Genomic DNA, 22449 nt, shown 5'->3' on the forward strand with positions numbered 1-22449 from the left:
CTGATTCTTCTTTTAAGAGAGAAGCATCTTTGTTGTAACCCAAGGAATAGAGAGACTGGATCAAAACCCTAATGAATTCATACCTCCTTATGAGCCTTGTTGATCCCTATGTTTGTAAAGGAAAATCATCCATGGAATTTGAGATTGTGAATTTTTTGGGGCGCTTTTGTGGCGATAGGACCTGCACTTCACCATCTCTCATATTGCCTATTCTTAGTTCCCATGCGCTTCTTTCTCTCTCGACTTCTATTATGGTTGCTTTGTGGGTTCAGATAGTATTTTTCAATTCTCTCTCTATAAAAACCCCAAGAGCCCCCAACCCTCTCTCTCTCTGGAAACCCTCTCTCTCTTTAGAAACCCCAACCCTCTCTCTCTTTAGAAACCCCAGGCGGACCCAACCCACTCTCTCTCTAGAAACCCCAAGTCCGCAGCCGCTTCCCAACCCTGTGCTCCTCTCATTTCTCTTTCTTTCTCTTGTGAAATCCCAGCTTTTCTGTCAAAGGAAAACTTAGGTTCCAATCTTCTCACTTTCTTTCACTGAACCCAATTGTTCCCTACCCTCGATTTCCCCTCTTTACCCATAGAATGCGAGAACATACGGACATGAGAATTGTCATAGGTTTATGGGCTATTAAAGGAGAGCATGCCTGACATTTCACAAGAAGAGAAGTGGCTTCCAATTCCACAACAAAGGCCTCATAAGGTCGTGTTCTCTAAATTTGATGGTGGATTTTGCAGGGTTAACCATCGCCCGAGCTTCTCCTATGCAAAGCTTCCTAAAAGGGCGAGAAGTGTTGGTTCTTGGATCCTCTCCATCCTTTCCCTCTCTCTCTCTCTCTAGAAATGCAGGGGGTTTGAGAGGCATCGGGAGAAAAGGGGTAGGGGCAAGCACAGTGAAATTCACTGGCCCTAAGGTTTTTTTTTTTTTTTTGGACAAATAAATGAAATTATACATCCCAACAGTTTACCACTTGAGATGGAAAAAACTTGCATTTTTGTCGCTGTGAATATTTTTTTCTTTGACATGCAAAATGATCCTTAGATAATGTGTTACAATATACACTATTTATAATATTTGAAATGTGTTTCAATATATAGTAGTTTTAGGATTTGAAATCCTATTTTTTTTTACTACCATAATGGTCATGGTTGAGATGATGGATTTGAAGGTTCTTTTATACCAAAACTATAAATTTTTTATGAGTTTTAAGGTGAGACTTTATTTATTTTGTTAGAGCTGCAACCCTATCAAAACCTCTTCCAATTTTAAAACCAAATAGTTTAATTGGAAGTTAAAATATTAGGTGATACAATACCTCTTCCAATATTAAAACCAAATAGTTTAATTGAAATTTAAATATCAGCTAACCAATAAACTTTCTCCGAGAGTGGCGGTCATTCAATGGGAGGAAAGTTTCTTGGTGAGGAGGAGGGGAAGAGGACTGTATAAGAAATGGGGAAGAAGAACCCACCCCATTTCAGTAGATTGCTCAGTATCTATCTCAACTCTATCGTATCCAACGAAAAAACTCTCCTGTCTTCTCTCTCTTCTTCTTTAACCACCACTCAAACGAACTCCATTTTCAGCGAAACCTTCGCTTCAGCGCCGTCTCCTTCTCTTTCTTCCTCCTCTCCTTCTCCCTCTTCTCCCCCAATTTTTTTCAGAGACAATGGCCTCATAAACCGAATGTGCAGAGAGAAGAGATTCAAAGAAGCCGTCGATCACCTTTGTCAACAAAAACGACTTAGAGAAGCCATTAATATCCTCAACCTCATAGACCCCTCAAACCCACACCAGTTCGCACCAATTTATGCCTCTCTTCTCCAAGCTTGCGCGCAGCAAAGGGCTCTTGACGAGGGCAAAACCGTCCATTCCCACATGCTCAGCTCCCCTTCCTTTGAACCAGGCCTTTTCCTCTTCAATCGCCTCTTAGACGTGTACATAAAGTGTAACAGCTTGAATCAAGCTCGCCAGTTGTTTGATGAAATGACCCAAAAGGATATTTGTTCTTATAACACTTTAATTGCAGGCTACTGTAAAGTGGGTGATCTATGCAATGCTAAGAAACTCTTTGATGAAATGGATCAGAGAGATAATTTCTCGTGGAGCTCGATAATCTCTGGTTATGTTCGCCATGGAAGTCCCAATGAAGCTCTCTCCATTTTTAGAGAGATGAAGCAAAATAATGAATTGGGTCTTAACAAATTCACCGCTTCGAGTGCTTTAGCAGCTTGTGCTGCCTCTTCTTCACCAAACCAAGGAAGAGAACTGCATGCCCATATAACGAGAACTGGGCTTGAATCTGATGCAATAGTTTGGAGTGCTCTATCTGATATGTATGCAAAATGTGGGAGTATCACAGAGGCAAGATATGTGTTTGATAGGATTCTAGAGAGAGATACAGTAGCTTGGACCACCATGATAGGGCGTTATGTGCAGGCGGGCCAGGCATCAGAAGCTCTGCAACTCTTTTATGAAATGGTGAAACAAGGGGATTCGAAACCTAATGAGTTCACTTTTGTAGGAGTATTGAGTGCATGTGCCATGAAAGCCGCAGAGAAGCTAGGTAGAGAGGTCCATGGATACATGGTTCGAGCTGGTTTTGATCCATCAGGATCATCAGTTAGTGCACTGGTCGATATGTATGCCAAATGTGGCAACATAAAAAGCGCAGAAAACATCTTTCAGAGCATACCTAATCCTGATTTGATCACTTGGACAGCGATTATTAGTGGCTCCGCGAAAAATGGCAGGGACTTAGAGGCCCTCCAATACTTTGAAACTTTGCTAAATTTAGGCAAAAAACCCGATCATGTAACCTTTGTTGGGGTCCTAACAGCTTGCACTCATGCTGGTTTAGTCGAAAAGGGTCTTGAAATCTTTGTCTCAATTAAAGGAAAACATGGGCTTGAACACACTAGTGAACACTATGCTTGTATAGTTGATCTTTTGAGCAAAGCTGGTAGGTTTAGAGAAGCAATGGCGATAGTAGATACCATGCCTATGAAACATAATAAGTTCTTGTGGGCTTCACTGCTTGGTGCTTGTAGGACTCATGGGAACCTCGAGTTAGCAAGAAAAGCAGCTGAGGCTTTGTTTGAGATTGAGCCTGAGAATGGGGCGACCTATGTTACGTTGGGAAATATTTATGCAGATGCGGGGATGTGGGAAGAGGTTGAGAGGGTGAGAAGGTTAATGGAGGACAGAGGCATTGTGAAGAAACCAGGTTCGAGTTGGATTGAGAGAGAGGAAGGAGAGGTCATGGTTGAATCGTGAAAGAGGTGAGTGATATGTGGTTTCATTTTTTAGATACTGCAATAAAACCATTTATCTTTGGTGTTCCTGCAATTTGAAAACCTCGTCTTCCTAAGCTCCCATGAAGCTGCGTTCCAACCAACTTGTCCTTGTGATTTTGAGAATGGATATAGAGCATTGAAGGAGAAAGGCAACAGTAAATGCCTCTATCTTGGTCATGAATGCATACCCCTGAGGTAGCCATACAACTACTGAGAGTGCAATCACATTTTGTACTTTGAAAAGAAAGCTGACATCTTTGTGAAAGAATCAAAGAGAGAAAGATAACTTTGGGGGCTTCACCTTGAGAGAGAGAGGTGTTGGTGTATTAACAGAGAGAATGAGTTTTATAGTTGGTGTCTTAAGAGAGAGAGAGTTTTGGGGATTTGTAGAGATTGATTTTGGCGTTTACAGAGAGAGATATTTTGAGGGCTTCACTGTGAGAGAGAGCTGTTGGGTGGTTTTACCATGAGATAGAGAGAAAACCCGTATGAGAGGGACAAATCACCAAGAGGAAGATTGGCTGGTGTTTCAGGGTGCTTCCTGGTTCCTGTCATTTGGCCCGTTTAGGTTAAAATTGATGAGATAGATCCTAGATGGTGAGGACGTAGATGGAGAGAGGGGGAAGGCCGGTGCTCTCATTGTGAGATGGCGAGAGGAGGGAGGCCGGAGTTTTGCGACCAAGAGGGAGAAGATCCTACTTGTGGCTGTTAAATTTACATAAATCTGCCTTGCAAGAGAGATGTTTAATTTATAGAAAGCAAATCCAAACAACTAACAAGTAATTCTAAAACCAATCAACACAAGAGACACTGGAATAATCCTAGATTTAATCAACAAATTAGACACTTTGTTAAATATAGCTTGTTAATTCCAATACATTTACATAGCAACAATCATCCTCGCAACATATAATTTTGCTCACTGGAAGAGTAGATAATAAATATAGCTGCTACCACCATGGCAGCTAAGCCGGACACTACAATCTGTTCACAATCAACATAAGATTTGAGCTATCCTGTGTTTCTAACATATGTGCTTCCTATAGTTAGCTTCTCAATAAATGTGAAAAAAAGACTAACATTCTGGCAGGCACATATTTCTTGGATTTCTTGAATTTTGTAGCTGAAATACCAAAGCATAGCCTGCTCCCCTTTACACCTCTTGATCGTATTTAGTGAATCTCCTTCGACAACAATTTTCTGTTGGCTTTAATCTCTACCTCATTTGCAGTAGCATGATCCAGGGGACCTGAATAAGTAAATAATGTGGCAGCACATTGGTCTCTAACCAAACCACCAACTCCAACTATCCGAGGATTACCAAAGGAACTACCATGATAATTAAGTTTGACCATGCTTCTTGTGGTGGCCTCCAAGCATCTTCATAACTTTCACATTGGCAAATTCCTTAAGGTTGCGTAACATGTCAAAACCAGAAATACCTCCGGAAACTTTTGTTATAGAGGGTTAGTCATGCTTTCATTAACTCTTAATAACTCTACGAGCACCTTCCATTCCTTTCTTTCCAGATCTCCCATGAGATGGCAGTAAATGTGGGAAATTGAGATAGTCCGAAACTTCTGCAGCATGCTGCGGTAGTGTGTAGATTCTCATTTGCATCACATCACAAAACCTATACACTATCAAGGAAACCCAAATGAATATAACCTTCAGGTAACAACCTATTTTTTTAGGCTTCCATTCTCTCTTCTATTGGATCTTGATGGCCTAAAGGGAACTGGTTTTCCAATGATGGTATTCCCAGTATAGCCGCCTGTCTCTGTAGAGAAACACCTCTTAAATTCCCTCAATATGGCACTCTTTTTTGTTACCTCTTCTCTAATTGCCATCCATTGCCCTCTTTTAAGGTAAAAGTAATTTTTTACATATTTACGTCGGCCTATTTTATTTTTCTCTTCATAAGACCATTTCTAGATATAAAGTCAAAATCATTTTTTGGGCTAGTTACCTATATTTTGAGTTACATTGGGTCAAAATCATTTTAAATTTTTTTAAAGAGAAGGATAACAACGCAATGTGAACTTTAAAGTCAATAAACCATTGGTCGTATAGGCTCCTGGAAAGCTCTCTCTTTATCCTTGTAGGGCTTCTCCAATTGTTGAAATCAATTATTTGTGCCTTGTCTATTTATGGGCTGCTCTACTTCTTCCTCCCTAGTGGCACTTGCAATATGATTGAATATTGAAAGACCCAGTACAATTACTCGTGGACAGGGCGTCAAAAAATAGGGGCTTACAATTGGTGAGTTGGGAGACTATATGTCAGAAAGCTGATGAAGCCCCTCTCCTGTCCAGGTTCTTCACACTAACATTTTTTCCATTCTTGATCTGGTCTGCCTAGCTTAAAATCTACTCACATGCTTTGAGCGGGATAGCCTTAGGATTGAAAAGATTGCAAGGTAATGTGCCATGGGTAGTTGGTGATGGCAAGCTCGTTGACTTCTAGGCCGTTGACTTCTAGGCTGACACATGGGTATTAGAGAGCGTCATTTGGTAGACGTGCTACGTAGATGTTCACATGCCACTCAGTAGCCCGGCAAAGTCCCAAGGCGTCAAACTATGTCGAGGGCACACCCCAAAGATGGTCTCTCCCACACCTACCTCGGTTCCACTCATTCGCGTCTGCGAGGAGGTTTATTCTGATGTGCTCCAATCAGGACCAGTTGGTATGGATACACTCAACTCCTGTTGAGTTCTCAATGGTCAATGCTTGAGACCAAATTAGACAAAGCAACCCTACTCGGCTAGACTTCAGGGCCCTATGGGAAACTCTATCTCTTCCTAGAATAAAGTGGTTTACTTGGTTGGTCCTGCATTCATGCCTTCTTACCATGGCTCTGCTCCAATCTAAGAGCCTTTGGTCATTAGATTTTCCCTTTTACCTCCAAGGGGAGGAATCCGCTAACCATATTATTATACAGTGTGTGTTTTCACGGGTGCTATGGCGGTCCATTCTCTGGAGGTTCAGTAAAAGCATGTTGCTCGAGCAAGCCCCAACCATGATGATGATGAAACGGCTTAAGTTTCAATTCAAATCCAACGGTATGAAGAATGTCTGGCTCTCCACCTTCTTTACTACTCTTTGGTTCCTGTGGGCAGAGCACAACAGACATATCCATGAAGGCTGAAGGTATTCGAGGGAGCAGCTCCTAGACGTATCATCCATTTCATCAGCAAGCTTGTAAAGGGGAATGGTTGGACATTCCACCCCTTTGAGCTCCACATCTCCACCAACGTCAGGCTTCAGTGGCATGCTAATCCCTCTTCCACCTCGGTCCAAATTGAGTGGTCCCTTCCTGCTATGGGGTACTTCAAGCTCAATATTGATGGCTCACCCCTTGGTAATTTGGATACCAAGGGGTGTGGGGGTTCATCAAAAACAACACTAAAAGCTTTGTAGTGGCCTTTTTCATCCCTCTGGGTCCCACCTCTAACAATGCTGTGGAGTGGCATGCCTTGGACCGGGGCACTTCTCTGATCCAAGAGTTGGACTATTGCCCACTCATCATCGAGAGTGACTCCAAGTTGTTAGTAAACTTGCTCACCCGCCATAACTTTGACTTTGGGAGTAGCTTCGCCTCTGGGAGGCTATGCACCTTGTTTTCCAACGCCCCCTTCGCCGATCATCAATGGTAGAAATCTCACACCTTCCAGGAAACGAACTTAGCTACTAATTGCCTAGCCAAGAGTGCGGCATCTATGGCTTAAGCCACGATATGGTGGGCCCACCTTCCAGATTTTGTAACTCCTTTAAATTTACGGGATTCGGCCAACATCCCCATGCTTGTATGTGTACTACATGTAATTGTTTTTTCGAAAATATCAATTGAAAAAAAAAAGGGTCAGGTAGGGGTTTGTCATCCCCGAAAAAAGACTTTAAATTCAATAAACAAACAAAACCATGATGTCAACTATAAATGCTTTATAAAGAAACAAAACCAAGTTATATGTTCCTAAGAATGGTAATGACATAATATCTTTTTATTGTTCGGTAATCATCTAAAAAAAAATTCCTTTATTATCATTTGAATATCAAAATACTAGGAGATCAAAGGACCTAATGCCTTGAGCCGTCTAACTTTACCTTTTAAAGCAGATCCAATGGCCAAAATCTGTTTGTGACAAGAAAAAAAAAAAAGGTCAATGTCTGTTTGGCAAGCTTTCTATACTTCCCCTACCACATAAAATTTATATACTTTCCCTTATCCAACCGTCCATTCTGAATGGAGGGCTAAGATTGCCCCAATCACAATGTCACGTCTCTACACTGTTTTATTTTTAATTTTTTTCTATAAACTATTTGGGTGCAGTTTGCATACGGATGTATCCGTAGGTGTAGAGGTAAGGTGCACCTTCAAATTTTATCATGGAATATAATTTTGATGTAAAATGTTCTTAGGATTATCTCAAAATCTATTTTTATATCGAATTATAAAATTTTAAATTTCAAAACTGGTTAAAATCAAGTAGATCTATAAACATATGAAAATCTTGAAAATGGACGGTATAGATAATATGTTGTAAAATGGACTATTTCTGAGACTTAAAATCATTTTATTTTTCATAGTCATACATCTCGATGTCGATATGATCAATCAAAAGTTTTTCAACATTAAAACTACCTTCTCTGATGGATTTTTTAGGAGCATCCGTAGTTCTACATTATAAGGTAGCATCCTTACATAAACTTTTTCCAAACTATTTTGACACCAAATTTTGGACGCTCAATCTTCTATTAAACTAGCATTAACGAAAAATAGAAAAGAAAGATTTCTATGCTTTACCTACAGCATAAAAATTAAATACTTCCCCTTATCCAACCGTCCATTTTGAATGGAGGGCTAAGATTGCCCCAATCACAATGTCATGTCTCTACACTATTTTATTTTTATTTTTTATATATAAAATATTTTGACATCAAATTTTGGACATCCAATCCTTTATTAAACTCGCACTAGAAAAAAATATAAAACAAATATTTTCAATAAAATAAAATGACCAAAATACCCCTAAATTTTTAGGGGTATTTTGGTCATTATATTTTATAAAAAAATCATTTTTAATATTTTTATAGGTGTGCCCCAATGATAATATGGCACGTATCAAATTTCATATTCATACAATTTTTATAAAAAAAAAAACTAAAAATAAAATACTTTGAGACGTTGGATCTAAGATCAAATGGTGAGTAGCTCTCTTGATCCAAATTGGACGGCTGGATGGTAGGGGAAGCATAGATCTTGTATGCTGTAGGGCAAGTATAGAAACCTTTCCCAAATATAAAAACATTATTTTCAATAAAATAAAATGACCAAAATACTCATGAAAGTTTCAAGGGGTATTTTGGTCATTATATTTTTTCGAAAAATTACTTTTAATATTTTTTATCGGTGCGCCCCAATGAGAAGATGGCATGTACCAAATTTCATATTCATACAATTTGTATAAAAAAAACTAAAAATAAAATATTTTGAAACGTCGGATCTAAGATCAAACGGTAAATAGCTCTCTTAATCAAAATTGAACAGCTAGATGGTTGGAGAAGCATAGATCTTCTATGCTGCAAGGAAAGTATAGAAACCTTTCCCTTTCTATTTATCATCTGTAGCATTACTAATGATAAATGTGTTTCTTCAATTGTTTACCAAATTAATACAAAAAAACAACATTGAATCGTACAAAGCTCTCGCGTACTCATAACTTGATAGGAACGATGAATGCGTAATCTGATTGAATAAAGTAAACATGAAGAAGAAATCACTCTACAAAGCAAATCTAAAGAAAAAGTGAATATAATACGGATTTGGTCTCTAAGGCCTAGGCTTTATGAGAACAAAATAATGCCCCACCTCAAATCCTCATCCGAAAAGTACTTTCGGTGATGGAAATCTCTATGATAGCTCTAAAATCAATTTCCAATACTGACAATAAAATTTGAAACTTAAAAATTAGTACAGATCTTGTGGATCTATGAACACTTATTTTTAAAACAAAATGGACAGTGATAATTTGTTACAATATACACTATTTTTAGACCATAAATTTTTTTTTTTTTTCATAATCATAATGTTCAAGTCGAGATGATCGATATAAAAGTTTTCCAATATTTGACTTGCAATTTTCAATAAATTATGAGGTGACGATTTACTTATTTTGATAGGGGTACTGCCCTATCAAGCCATTTTCCATATAAATATTAGATTTTAACAATGAGCACCAACAACGCAGTAGGAGTGGGAAACGGGTCCGTCGCATGTCGACCCCTCAGCTCGAGGGGCCGACCCAACATGGCTCCTCATCTGGGTACTATTTTTTGGACCCAATGGGTCTAGGTCCAGAACCGGGGACATGATATTGGGTTGGATTTGGGTCCAGGTTAACTTGACGTGCACCGACCTAGATAAATTATATATAATATTGTGATTATATAATATTTTATATATAAGTTTATGGGGTAATTATCGCAAATATACTTATATTTTAGCTTAATTGGAAAAAAAAAAACTCAACTTTTAAAAACCTCGTCTACACCTTTTTTCTTCTATTTCGGGTTTTTTTGGATAAAAATGACATTCACAGTAGTTGTTTTACCCTAATTCATATTAAGTTTTACTATAATTAAAATACCATAATAACTTGAAGTAGTATTATGGTAATTAAAATACCGTACTAACTTGAAGTAGTATTACAATACTTTAAGTACCATAATAGATAACATTTTCATTATGGCATTCTTTCCGCTGTAATTAGACACCATGTATGGCTTCCTTCTCAACCAATGAGGGAGAGGAGAAAGAGATGAGACTTGGGAGAGAGAGATTTGAGAGAGCAAAGTGCCATGGAGAGAAAGAGAGAAAGTTCGGATGGAGATGAAATAGAGATAAAGATGGGGCGGAAGAGTTGAAAGGGATAGAGATGGTTTGTTGGGGGATTGAGAGAGATAAAAGGAAAAAGTTAAGAGAAAGAGGGGTACGTGGGATTAAAAGTGTCGTTTAGAAAGAGTTAAACATTACGGTAGTTAAAATACCATATAAAATGGAAACATTATGGTAGAAAGAATGCCGTAAAGAAAATGTTATCTTTTACGGTACTTTAAGTACCGTAATACTACTTCACGTTATTATGGTATTTTAATTACCGTAATACTACTTCAAGTTATTACGATATTTTAATTACTGTAATACTATTTCAAGTTATTATAGTATTTTAATTACTGTAAAACTTAATATGAATTACAGTAAAACGACTACCATGAAAGTTATTTTTGTAAAAAAAAAAAATTTTGAAAATGAAAAAAAATGGTGTAGACGAAGTTTTTGAAAGTTGAAGTTTTTTCCAATTAAGCTAAAATATAGGTATCTAAAATATAGATATATTTACGATAATTACCCTAATTTAATTTTGCATGCACATGTGAATGAATGAATACACGCACACTCACATATCGAAATGAGCTCTCTCTCTCTCCACTCCTTTTATACCTCAAAACTCATACCATTCTACTTCATAACTAATATGGGACTATACCTTTTTCGTAAAACCTATTATCTTGGTCCTCCCCTTTTCACCCTCATTACAAAGTAAATAAATGCGCATGCACACACATGCACAAGGAGAGATTGGAGCAGTAATTCGTTAAAATGGATTGTTGGGAAGGTTTAGGGTTGGTAGCGGGTCGGGTACGGTCGGGTCCAGTTGGACCCGGACCCAAATCTGAATAGTACACGGGTTCAAAAGTTGGACCTAGATCCGTACTCATGGGTCTCGGGTCTATTCCGTCAGATCTCGAGTCTGGTCGGGTCCATTGCCACCCTCACTATGAACTTTTTTTTTTTTTTTTTTATACTATTTTTTTACCATTATATATCCATATTATTGGCAACAAGGTCACAAATCACCTACCGATTTCAAGCCGTCTGAATAATCGTTTAATATCTCACAATGATTACGAGTTCTTAGTGTATAAAGGGTGCAGTTGGCATACGGATGCATTCGTAGCTGTAGAGGTAAGGTGCACCTTCAAATTTTATCATGGTATATAATTTTGATGTAAAATGTTCTTAGGATTATCTCGAAATCTAATTTTATATCTAATTATAAAATTTGAAATTTCAAAAATGGTTAAAATCAAGTACATCTATACGGTGTAGATAATATGTTGTAAAATGGACTATTTCTTAGACTTAAAATCTTTTTATTTTTCATGGTCATACATCTTCGATGTCAAGATGTTCAATCAAAAGGCTTTTCAACATTAAAACTAACTTTTCCGATGGATTTTGAGGTGCATTTGTAGTTCTACATTATAAGGTTACACCCTTATATAAACTTTTCCTTTATATAAAATCCTTAATATGTCCAAATAAATAAGGCTTAAAGTAATTTATCTTTAACAGTTTACGGGTATGGGTCGAGTCCAACCAGACCCGGACCCAGACCTAAATAGTGTTCGGATCTAGGTTTTGGATCCGAACCCAACCCATCGGGTCCAAATGTTGGACACATACCTAAACCCCTGTTGGGTACGTTGCTACCCCTAGGAAGGAAGAGTGGAAGATGGAGAGGTTGGAATGAAGAGAGAGAAAGAGGAGGACATTGAGTAATTTGAAAATAGATGAAGACAATGAAGATCTAGAGCAAACAAATGGCAAGCAAGAGAAGCTGCCTAATTAAATTCCGTCTATGACAACGATGAGAGAGAGAGAGAGAGAGGGAGAGGAGCTAGAGAAAATTGGAAAGAGAGAGACTAGAGGACTTGGTTTTATTGATGGTTTGCGCATCATGTGGTATCGGAGAGAGAGCAAATTGCTAAAACCCAAACATCTCTCTATGTTTTTACAATTATTCTTTTGGAGGTTTCTTGGAGAGCCATCACTCTCCACTTGATTTTTTATATTTGACCTCTCTTACTTCTCTCTTGCTCTTTAATGTCTAATTTCATGTCACTATTTTTTAGTTAAATTCTCATTTGGTTCATTACTTTTCACTTTCATTGACATAACTTAGGTGCACCTCATTGAGATACACACCCACAAAATTTGAGGTTAATCTGATCTATAAAATATTAAATTTTAAATATTATCATACGGTTGTGACCGTATAATATACTTCTGATGGTGATAAGCTGTAAGTAAAATACAACGGAAGTTTAAAATACAGTAGAAGTTTGCTCCTGAATATTTCTAAGTATTTTCTATGTGTGTTTGTTCATATATTAAAGCTATTAGAGCTCAGCCAGAAACGATATTTTGTGTTCCTGACTACTTTAAATTCATAGCCACCCTCCCCTTACCCTATTCTTCTTCATTGACAGATGTGGGATTAATCTCAAACCCTTCAACTTCTTTAATTTTATTTCTTGTGCAAGAGGGTTAGATAAAAACTTAGTCCCAAATTTTAGGTAAATGGGCTTGATAGAAAAATATTCATATACTATTAGATAATCATTGTCGTCTAATAGACTTTATATTGTAATGAGCTAGGACTGAAGTACTGTAGAAATTCACTTAAGAGTTTTTATATGAGTCATACGACATACATCCACCCACTCTCCAAAGCCTGAACTCGTTCCGGACATGTTTCTCTCAAATTTCAAGTTCTTCCTTCCCCAAATTCGAGTTCTTCGTTCCTCTTAATTCCCCCTCTGAAGCCTAAACTCATTCTTTCTTGACATTCTCTCTCTGAAAACCAAGTTTTCTTCTTACCAAATCTCAGATTCTCTCTCTAAAACTAAAACTGAAAGGAAAGAAGAGAGAGAAAGCAAATAAAACCAAATGCAACTTGAAATAATCTCCCTGAGCAGCGAAAATCTGAATCCAACATGCAGCTCTCTACTGCCAAATCCTAATACATTCTTTGTTATATTTTATCTCTCTAATAGTAATTGGAAACCCAAGAATAGGCCAGCCACTTAAAGGATTGACCCATAAGTAGCTGAAATTTCATGTGAGCCTTATCCTTTCCAGTTTCTAAGCCGGCAAAATCTAAAATAAATCACTGAAATTTCTCCGTGAATTTGCATAAACTTGATGAGCCCTATTTTATTCAATAACCAGAAGCTCGTTCTGTATTTGAACATTTGTCGGTCTCGATCGGTTTATTAACAACCATAAAGTCAACAAAAATTACTAAAATTTCACTCAAACTTCAAAAACAGAGTGAGCATATGAAGCTATTTATTGTGTTCATTCCGCAAGTCAATAACTTGACAATATAATAGAAATGATCAAAACTTAAAAGAACATAAACATGTTAAGAAAAATGCTAAATAAATAGTAAGGCTAAACTTAAAGCATATGATAATCTATATAGTAAATTGGGAACAAGAGAAGGTGAAAAAGACGTCTTCAAAATTAGCAAATATGAGAGAGAAAAAGTATAGGGACCTAAACTATATTAAATGCAATAAAGAATGATGATCAAAGAGTCTTAATGAAGGATGACAAGGCCAATAAAAGACAAAGAGTTTATTTTAAAAAATTATTAAATAACGAACATAATGAGAACATAGTAGTAGAAGGAACCATTAGTATAAATGAGGGTAGAGATCATTAATACACTTGTAGAATTAGGATATCAGAAGTGAACGAAGCTTTGAAAATGATGAAGATAGGAAAGGCTTTAGGACCAAATGTATTCCAATAGAGGTTTGGAAGTGCATGGGGGAGATTGATATCAACTGGCTGATGAAGCGGTTCAACAAGATATTGAGAACAAAGAAAATGGCAGATGAATGGCTGAAAAGTATTGTAGTGCCTATTTACAAGACAAATGAGATATACACAATTGTACGAACTATCGAGGTATTAAACTTATGAGTCACACTATGAAGTTGTAGGAGAGATTGATTGAGCAATGACTAAGGTATGAAACGATCAGAAAACCAATTCGGTTTATGCCAAGGAGGTCAACAATTGAGGCTATTTTTCTATTTAAGCAACTGAATGAGAAGTATAGGGTGAAGGAAAAAGACCTTCACATGATCTTTATTGATCTAGAGAAAGCATCCGATAGAGTACCTCATGATTTGATTTCATAGGTGTTGAAAAAGAAAAGAGTCTGCAGATTCTACATCAACTTAGTGAGAGATATGTATGAGAAAACGCTAACTAGTGTGTGAACAACTAGTGGAGAGATAAATGAGTTTTCATTGACAATATATATACATCAGGGGTCAGCATTGAGTTCATACCCTTTTATCTTAGTTATGAACGACTTAACTAGGCAGCTACAAGATGAGGTACCGTAGTGTATGTTGTTCGCGGATGACATAGTTTTGATCGATGAGACTTGAAACAACATCAACACAAAGTTAGAAATTTGATGGAATGCTCTAAAATCTAAACGTTTCAAAATTAGTCGAACTAAGATAGAGCATATGGAATGTAAGTTTAGTAATGATGGGAATAAAGATGATGAAGTAGTTAAGATTGAATACCATAAAATACCAAAAGGAGCACACTTTCGATATCTTTGGTCAATAATCCAAGAAAATGGAGAGATCGATGAAGGTGTCACACATAGAATTAGAGCTAGATGATCAAAGTAGAGATGTGCAACTAGAGTTTTATATGATCGTCGTATATCAATGAAGTTGAAAGACAAGTTTTCTATAACAACTGTGGGACCAGTTTTGCTTTATGGGGTGAAATATTGGCAGTCCAGAAAGAATATATATCTATAGGATAAATGTAGCTGAGATGAGGATATTGAGATGGATGAGTGACAAGAAAAGAACGGATAAAACACGAAATAAATAAATTTGGGAGAACTTAGTTGTTGCTCCAATAAGTCAATAAGATAAAAGAAAGTAGACTTAGGTGGGTTGGCCATGTATAATGCATACTCAGTACAGTACCTATTAGTTGGTTATGAGTTAGCTCAAGTGGAAGGCTAAAAAAGAGCAAGGGGTAAGCCTAAAAAGACACGATTAGAAGTAGTGAGAAAATATATGGAGACTTGTGGCTTCACTAAGGGTATAACCCTTAATATAGTAAAATGGCGGATCATGATTCGTATAGCCGACCCCAATTAATTGGGAAAAGGCCTTGATGATGACAACAGGCATAAGCTCCAATGGAATGAACAATGCATTTTAAGTGAATGACAGAGACATTGAGTATAGCATTTTTAAAAGCCTTTGTAACAAATCAAGTAAAATAACGTTTTTAAGTCTTTTCTATAGCCAAATAATTACAACAAATTTAAAGTATAACTATGTATTAAATAACTATATGTAATATGTGATTTTAATTGAAATTATTGCATCATCAAAGGGTTTAATAGTGGTGGGTGTAGAAATTAAAATAATAATAATAATAACAAAAAACAAAAAAACAAAAACCAAAAAAAAAGTAAAGCCCTCAATTTCATAAACAAATTGAAAGCTCTAATTACAAAAAAAAAAATAAACAAAAGTTTTTTTTTCTTTTTTTTGCATAAACCCCTAAAGACTTGAAAAGTGAAGCCCTTAATTTCAAAAAGTTTTAGAAATGTTGGTTTTCTATATAGATGTCTTACTTTACAATGAGAAAAATATGTACAAACCCTAAAAGAGAACATAATGACTCAAATTTTTTTTGTTGAATTTTAAGGTTTGCTAATTAGCATGTGGATGAAAAATTTTAAAGTGAATTCCTCAATTAAAGAACGGTGCAGTTGGCATACGGATGCATCCGTAGCTGTAGACGTAAGGTGCACCCTTAACTTTCATCATGGTATATAATTTTGATGTAAAATATTCTTAGGATTATCTCAAAATCTATTTTTATATCTAATTATAAAATTTTAAATTTAAAAAATGGTTAAAATCAAGTAGATCTATAAACATATGAAAATCTTGAAAATGGACAGTGTAGATAATATGTTGCACTATTTCTGAGAATTAAAATCTTTTTATTTTTCATGGTCATACATCTTGATGTCGAGATGATCAATCAAAGGGTTTTTCAATATTAAAACTAACATTTTCAATGGATATTTAAGGGGCATCGGTAGTTATTTGCATCCTTATATTAACTTTTTCTATTAAAGAAAAGTAACGAGTATGTAAATTTCACCAACCTTATAGAATATAAAATAGGGCACGGTTGAGACGGAATAACGAAAGTCTTTGGTTGTTCTTTTATTTTAACCTGAAGATGCAACAATTAATAAAATAAAATAAAACAAGTAATGATTTAGCGTCCCCAACATCTTTGAATTTTGAAAATTCAATATTATTTGAAAATTAAAATTTAAGATTTCAAAAATCTGAAAATTGCAACAAAACAAGCATCCAAATAATTTTATTTACCAAAAGAAAGTGTCACAACAATTTTGAATTTTGAAAATTTGAAATTTGTTTGAAAATTACATTTTTGGATTTTAAAAATTTCAAATATTGCAAAAAAAAAAAGTGTCCCAAGAATTATATTTACCCAAAAAAAAGGTGTCCCGACAATTTGGATTTTTAAAATCCAAATTTTATCGGAAAAATAAATTTTCAGATTTTAAAAATTCAAAAATTGCATTTTTCACATCCCAACAATTCAGATTTTGAAAATCCAAAATTTATTTGAAAATTAAATTTTTTGGATTTTAAATTGCATTTTAGCATCCCTAAACATTTTTGGATTTCAAAAATTAGAAATTTATTTAAAAAATAAATTTTAAGTTTTTCAGAATGTGAAATTTTTATTTTCTTGCCGGATGTTGTATTTTAATTAAATTTGAATATTAAAAAAATCTTGTGAAGGAAATTAAATAAAAAGAGCTCAACCACCCTTTCAAGATGTGAAAATCTGCAATTGGGATCAATTTAGAGGGACAGCGGATGAGCGAAATTGATTGAAAGAGAGAGAAATAAGAAGCCTTGCGCAGGTATGGGTTTTACACGGTAGTCATCCTTACTAAATAGAGTGCACTTTTATTATGGGGTACAATACTAACGTCATTACATGCTCCACCAACGCTTTATTGTGCATCCAAACGTGGACTGCACTATAAATTTATTTAAATTTGGATATTAAAAATCTAAAAATCTGGTAAAAATAATTAAAAAAAGAAAGCCTGCAAAATAATTTATAACTCTTCAAGATTTGAAAGTCCGCAATTTAGATCTTGAAGTTTTGAAAAAGTTTATTGACTCTTGGATCTTGGAGATCCGAAACATGGGTAATTTCATAATACCAAAAAAATGAGTATAGATATAACAATGGTAGATTGCGAGTAAATTTTAAATAAAATAGATATTAACATATTTTTTCCAAATTTTACAATTAATTTGAACCATCTCCCACAGTTGAGAGAGATCTTACATGGTAGTGATATATTGAACGAGTCTACACTAAAGACCACCATATAAAAGAATATAAATATAACTCCTTACTTTTCCAAAAACAGAAATACATATGTTTCGGTATTTGCTAAGCCTGCGAATAAAAATAAGTCTCTCTTAAACATAATTATCATAACAAGGGTTAGCTTTTCAAGATTCACTTAGATGCTCTTTGGTTTTTCCTTTAAAATGGCGCTCATTTCTCACACCTGAGATATTCATGAACATAGGGCCAACCCCATCATCGCTTTCAAATTTCAAAAAGGATTTTGGTTTAGTCGCCCTTTATTTATTTGTTTATGAGAAAGTGCGGTCCAGACAGACTGACACAAACAGCATTAAATTAAACCTTAGTGGATGGTGGGGACGCATCCTTCATCTTTATCCAAAGGGATAATAATTCACTTAATTGTCTCCTTCTTCTGGGAGTGGGTCACACCTTCAAAATTTTGGCTTTTTTCAAATTAAAATAAATATATATATATATATATATATAATTTTTATTGATCTACCTATGAAAAACCGTCTCTCCCAAACTAAATAATTGCTTTGCGTGCGAGAAAGAACAACAAATAAATATATATATATAAATGTATGCGAAAAAGAACAACAAATAAATAAATATATATATATATTTAAAAATATATATATATTTTTAATAAATTTAAAATTTAAAAAAAAATTAATTTAAATTTATTTTTTAATCTAAACAAATATAAAAAAAACGTAATTCTTTTTAAATCCAATCCCTTCTCTCTTCATTTATATTTTTTAAACTTCCCTCTTTCTCTCTCTCACTGTATCTTTCACTCTCTCTCCTCTCTTTAAAAAATGCATAGTTTTAGTATTTCAAAATATCACCACCCGTAACTTACCCAAACACGTTCTTTCTATCTAGAAATTCTCTCTCTCTAAAAATTCACTCTCTTGAATCGCCATTACAAAATGGGTTTTACCATCATTGGTCACAAATTCTCTCTCTTCTCTTTCTCTCTCTCACTATATAAGGTTTTACTGTTATTCTCTTTTTTTACACCATTTTCAAAGTCTTTTTTGACGATTTTTTATCACCTCTGTGTGTGTTTTAAAGGGCTTAATTCCTCGTTTTGCACAGTAAGAGTATGCTTGCTTTACTTTTTTATTTTACTTCTAGTTTACATAGTACGGATTCTTGGTTTTGGGATTTATATTGAGAATAGATTCTTATTTTTTATAGTATTTTTCGTTTTCAGTTTCACTTATTTTCCTCTCTATCTGCATTCTCTTTCTGTCCCCGTATATTTACTGGGTATTTGAAAGGAGAGAGAGTGAGATCAGAGAGATGAAAAATATGAAAAGAGATGGGAAATATGGAGAGTATTAACATATTTTCCCACAAAAAAATACATTGTACCTCTCAAATTAAAGAATTGGTTTGTGCGCGTGAAATAACAAATTCTTTGGATGCAAAGGGCGTGATAAGCGAGGTTAAAGGTCCGTGTGTATAGATACGAGATTCTAAACAATCAAAGTAAAATCCACATTAAATGTTGTCGAGAAATGCGTTTTTAATATTGAAAACCTTTGTGATAGTTTTAAAATATATTTTCAACTTAAATTATAAATTTCAAGCTTAAAAAATAGTAGAGCAAAACTATGAAAATTTGAAAATTTTGAAAATTGACCATCCTAAAATGTACTATAAGATGCACTATTTTCAAATTTTGAAATTCATTTTTCTCATGTCTATATACTTTGATATTGAGATGATCAATTTGAAAATATTTGAGCACCAAAACGACCTCTCGTGAAATTTGTGAGGTGCACGCACTCTAATTTGATTGTTTAAAGCCTCGGCTCTAAATAAACTTTTTCCGAGCTTAAAAAGACAAAGCGGCGGAGCGGTAGCAGATAGGGATGAGAGAGAGATAGGTCAGCGAGCGTAGCCAAATAGGTGAGGCACTCATAGACACGTGGGTTACAGTCATCGTGTGGACGATTGTCACCTTCTGTAAGGCCTCCCACCATTCTGCCACCGCACCTGTGAACTTACAAATTCTTAATAATCCTATTATTTAATCATCAGATAGTGTCAATCCATGTCCCACCCACTTTCTTCTATCCTGTTACTCTCGATAGGAACGAAGCTAGAGAGAGAGAGAGGCTTCTACTTTAATCCTCTTCTTACACTTAAATTAAACAAGAAAGAGAGGGAGAGAGCTTTTTCTCTTTAAATTGGAACGACCCCACACTGAAATTAACCAAGATTTGCAGCATTCTGCTTCCCCTATACTGCATATTTTGGATCCTAGACAGATGGGTTCTCTAATGGCAGGATGGGGTTCTCCCACCAAAGATCCTAAACACGGTAACTTACTACTACTTTCTTAGTACTTAAACTTCCATGGTTTATTGTTTTGTATGGTATCTATTTATTATTTTTCGTGACTGGTTTTTTGACAGCAATCTACCAAAGAAATAAATCTTTCACCAAAGAAGAGATAGAGAGTTTCTGGAAGTCGAAAAAAAGAATCGAAGAAGAACATCTCAGATCCATATCCAGTTTATCACCCAACTCTGAGGTTTGAAATCATCCAATCCTTTATATTCATGACCTTTCTCCATTTACGTCGAGTGGATTTAATTACTGAGTTTTTTTTTTTTTTTTTCTTTCTGATGGGTTGATTTCTGGTTGCTCCACAGAAGGATGAATCCAAGAGTGAGAGACAAGTGCTCGAGAGGAGCAAGAGTTTTCCTGTCACTAGCTCCTCATCTGATCTAGAAAAACTCAGACTTGCTAGTGACTGGTAAGTAAACCGCTAAATTGGTCAATTAAATCAATAAGTTCTAAAGATTATTGCTGATTCATCATGCCTAAGTTCCTCATGAAAAAGGATTAGCATCTCATTTACCCCCAAAAAAAAAAAAAGGAAGATTATTATCTCTCTCCCAGAATAACTAGTGTTATGAGACCGGGATATGGTGGGTGGATCAGAGTTACCAGGAGCACCCAACTAGGGTGGCGCTCCCGCTCCAGAACCCAGCTCTCTGACTGAGCCGGGATCTCAAACTCGTTCTCTACTTTTTGGGAGCTCGCTCCTATTTTTAAAATTATCGATCCTGTTCGGGATGCACTCCCGATACTGCACGGATCTTAGATCCCCACTCTCAGAGTTTTAGGAGCACAATCCCTACATTTTCGGAACATTTCTGGAACTCCATCTCTGTTTTCCGAAACATCCTAAAAGAAACTTCTTAAATAAAATTAATTTTTCAAATAAAATAATTATATTTTGAACCCAATTTTCATAAAGGTGGAGTTATGCAGTGGGAGCGATGCGCAGAACACGATCCTCGATCCTTTTCGAATAGGAACACCATCATTCTTAGATGGGGCGTAATCATGTTGCTAATGGGAACACGATTCTAATGAATATGTATGGAAACACTGACATGACATGGAAAGCGTTCCCGTTGAATGGGGGTTTTGATCCCGTTGTTTTGGGAACGTGTTCCTATTCGTACATGATCTCGATCCGCTACTTACTTGCTCTTCAAGCTTCTTGGGCAGACATGGCTCCAACGCTCCCGTTAATTATGGGGTGGATCAGTCACTGGAGTAATGCATCCAAATTGTCAAGCTAGATCTGACAAATTCTTTGGGGCGGAAATCGTTAAAACAAATTGAAATATACATTTGAAAAAATGAAATAATAATAATAAAAAAAAATGAGTAGATGATGAGGCGATTCAGATTAGCTGAATTGGTTCTTAGAGAAACAGGCAAGTCTACCAAAACCGCACTGTGCCAAGAGCTCAGTTAGTCCCACAGCGTTTAAATTTCATTCGTTGAGAATGTTTATTGCTCTCTTTGCGAACAATTATTGTTGCTGCGAATTATCATTTGATCTTTTGGCAAGAGTTGTTCGGCTTTCTGTGAGGAGACTAAAAGTCAAAATTGTTGGCAAGAATTACTGATTTTGTGTGTAAAAATGTAGGCTGTCTGTCACTCTAGGCAGCAATGGACGGGGTTTATTTTCTTCAACATTCTTACCTTCATTTGTTTTTAGTTGAAGTTTATTTACTCATTTTTCTTAAAATCGATTTCCTGCAGGTGGACAAGAAGCAACTGGGCTTTCTTGAATGAGCCTCCTGTAACAGCCATGGAAGGCCCTTCCTACAAGTACGCAGCACAATATCATTTGACAGAGTTAGGATCCCATGGCGCGAACACTAACTCAATGTTCGACACCTCCAAACCAGATTTGCAACCAGGAATAAGCACCTGATAACCTTCTCTTTTTCAAATATCCTGATATGGTACTTGTTCAAAAGTATAGCAAGTGTGTATATGTAAGGTGTGAATCGGGGTGGGTCATGTAGATATGAGGTTCTTAGCGCTTAAGTCTCTTTCCAATTAGAGTTGAAGATGTAAGTTGGAGTGCTAATTGTGGTACCAGTGCTTTGTATGTAAGCGTGGTTTTGCTCATATAAATATGAGGCTCTATCATTAGGTTCTCTCTTTCTAGCTGGATTGTTGAGTTGGAGATATCAGTGTTCAAAAAGAACGAATCGGACCAACTAGTTTGACCGATTTTTGATTAAATCCCCACATTAGTGCCCCCATTTTTTCAATCTCAATTTGGGTAATGAATCTCAAAAAAAAAGTTTTAAAATTTACATGTATTGTTTTTTTATATTGTCACGTAAAAAAGCAAATCAAAAAATATTATAGACATAATTAAGTTTCGGAGAGAATTTTTGGGCACATTAGTGAATTAGTAATCGTAGGAGATACATAATATTGTACAATAGTAAAAATATTATTAAAAAATA

The 22449-nt window shown here is 35.8% G+C and overlaps 2 protein-coding genes across 2 annotated transcripts; both read left to right on the plus strand.

Annotated features, from left to right (window-relative positions):
- Positions 1-247: 247 nt before the first annotated feature.
- On the plus strand, positions 248-4093 carry LOC18422546 (pentatricopeptide repeat-containing protein At4g37170). Its single transcript, XM_006878489.4, has one exon. It carries the CDS (start codon positions 1454-1456, stop codon positions 3275-3277), a length of 1824 nt encoding a protein of 607 aa, XP_006878551.1. The 5' UTR covers positions 248-1453; the 3' UTR covers positions 3278-4093.
- Positions 4094-19839: 15746 nt separating this feature from the next.
- LOC18422547 (uncharacterized) lies at positions 19840-22131 on the plus strand. Its single transcript, XM_006878490.4, has 4 exons — positions 19840-19981; positions 20077-20195; positions 20317-20420; positions 21728-22131. Exons 1-4 carry the CDS (start codon positions 19930-19932, stop codon positions 21900-21902), a joined length of 450 nt encoding a protein of 149 aa, XP_006878552.1. The 5' UTR covers positions 19840-19929; the 3' UTR covers positions 21903-22131.
- Positions 22132-22449: the final 318 nt, after the last annotated feature.

This window comes from Amborella trichopoda, chromosome 3, assembly GCF_054954075.1.
Source record: "Amborella trichopoda isolate Santa Cruz 75 chromosome 3, AtrichopodaSantaCruz75HAP2 v2.0, whole genome shotgun sequence".
Lineage (NCBI taxonomy): Eukaryota > Viridiplantae > Streptophyta > Magnoliopsida > Amborellales > Amborellaceae > Amborella > Amborella trichopoda.

Excerpts from the sequence above, each read along its gene's own strand:
- LOC18422546 (XM_006878489.4), top strand. The coding sequence starts at position 1,454 with ATGGGGAAGAAGAACCCACCCCATTTCAGTAGATTGCTCAGTATCTAT.
- LOC18422547 (XM_006878490.4), top strand. The coding sequence starts at position 19,930 with ATGGGTTCTCTAATGGCAGGATGGGGTTCTCCCACCAAAGATCCTAAA. Across the intron at positions 20,196-20,316 it reads GTTTATCACCCAACTCTGAG|AAGGATGAATCCAAGAGTGA; the intron begins GTTTGAAATCAT and ends GTTGCTCCACAG. Across the intron at positions 20,421-21,727 it reads CTCAGACTTGCTAGTGACTG|GTGGACAAGAAGCAACTGGG; the intron begins GTAAGTAAACCG and ends GATTTCCTGCAG.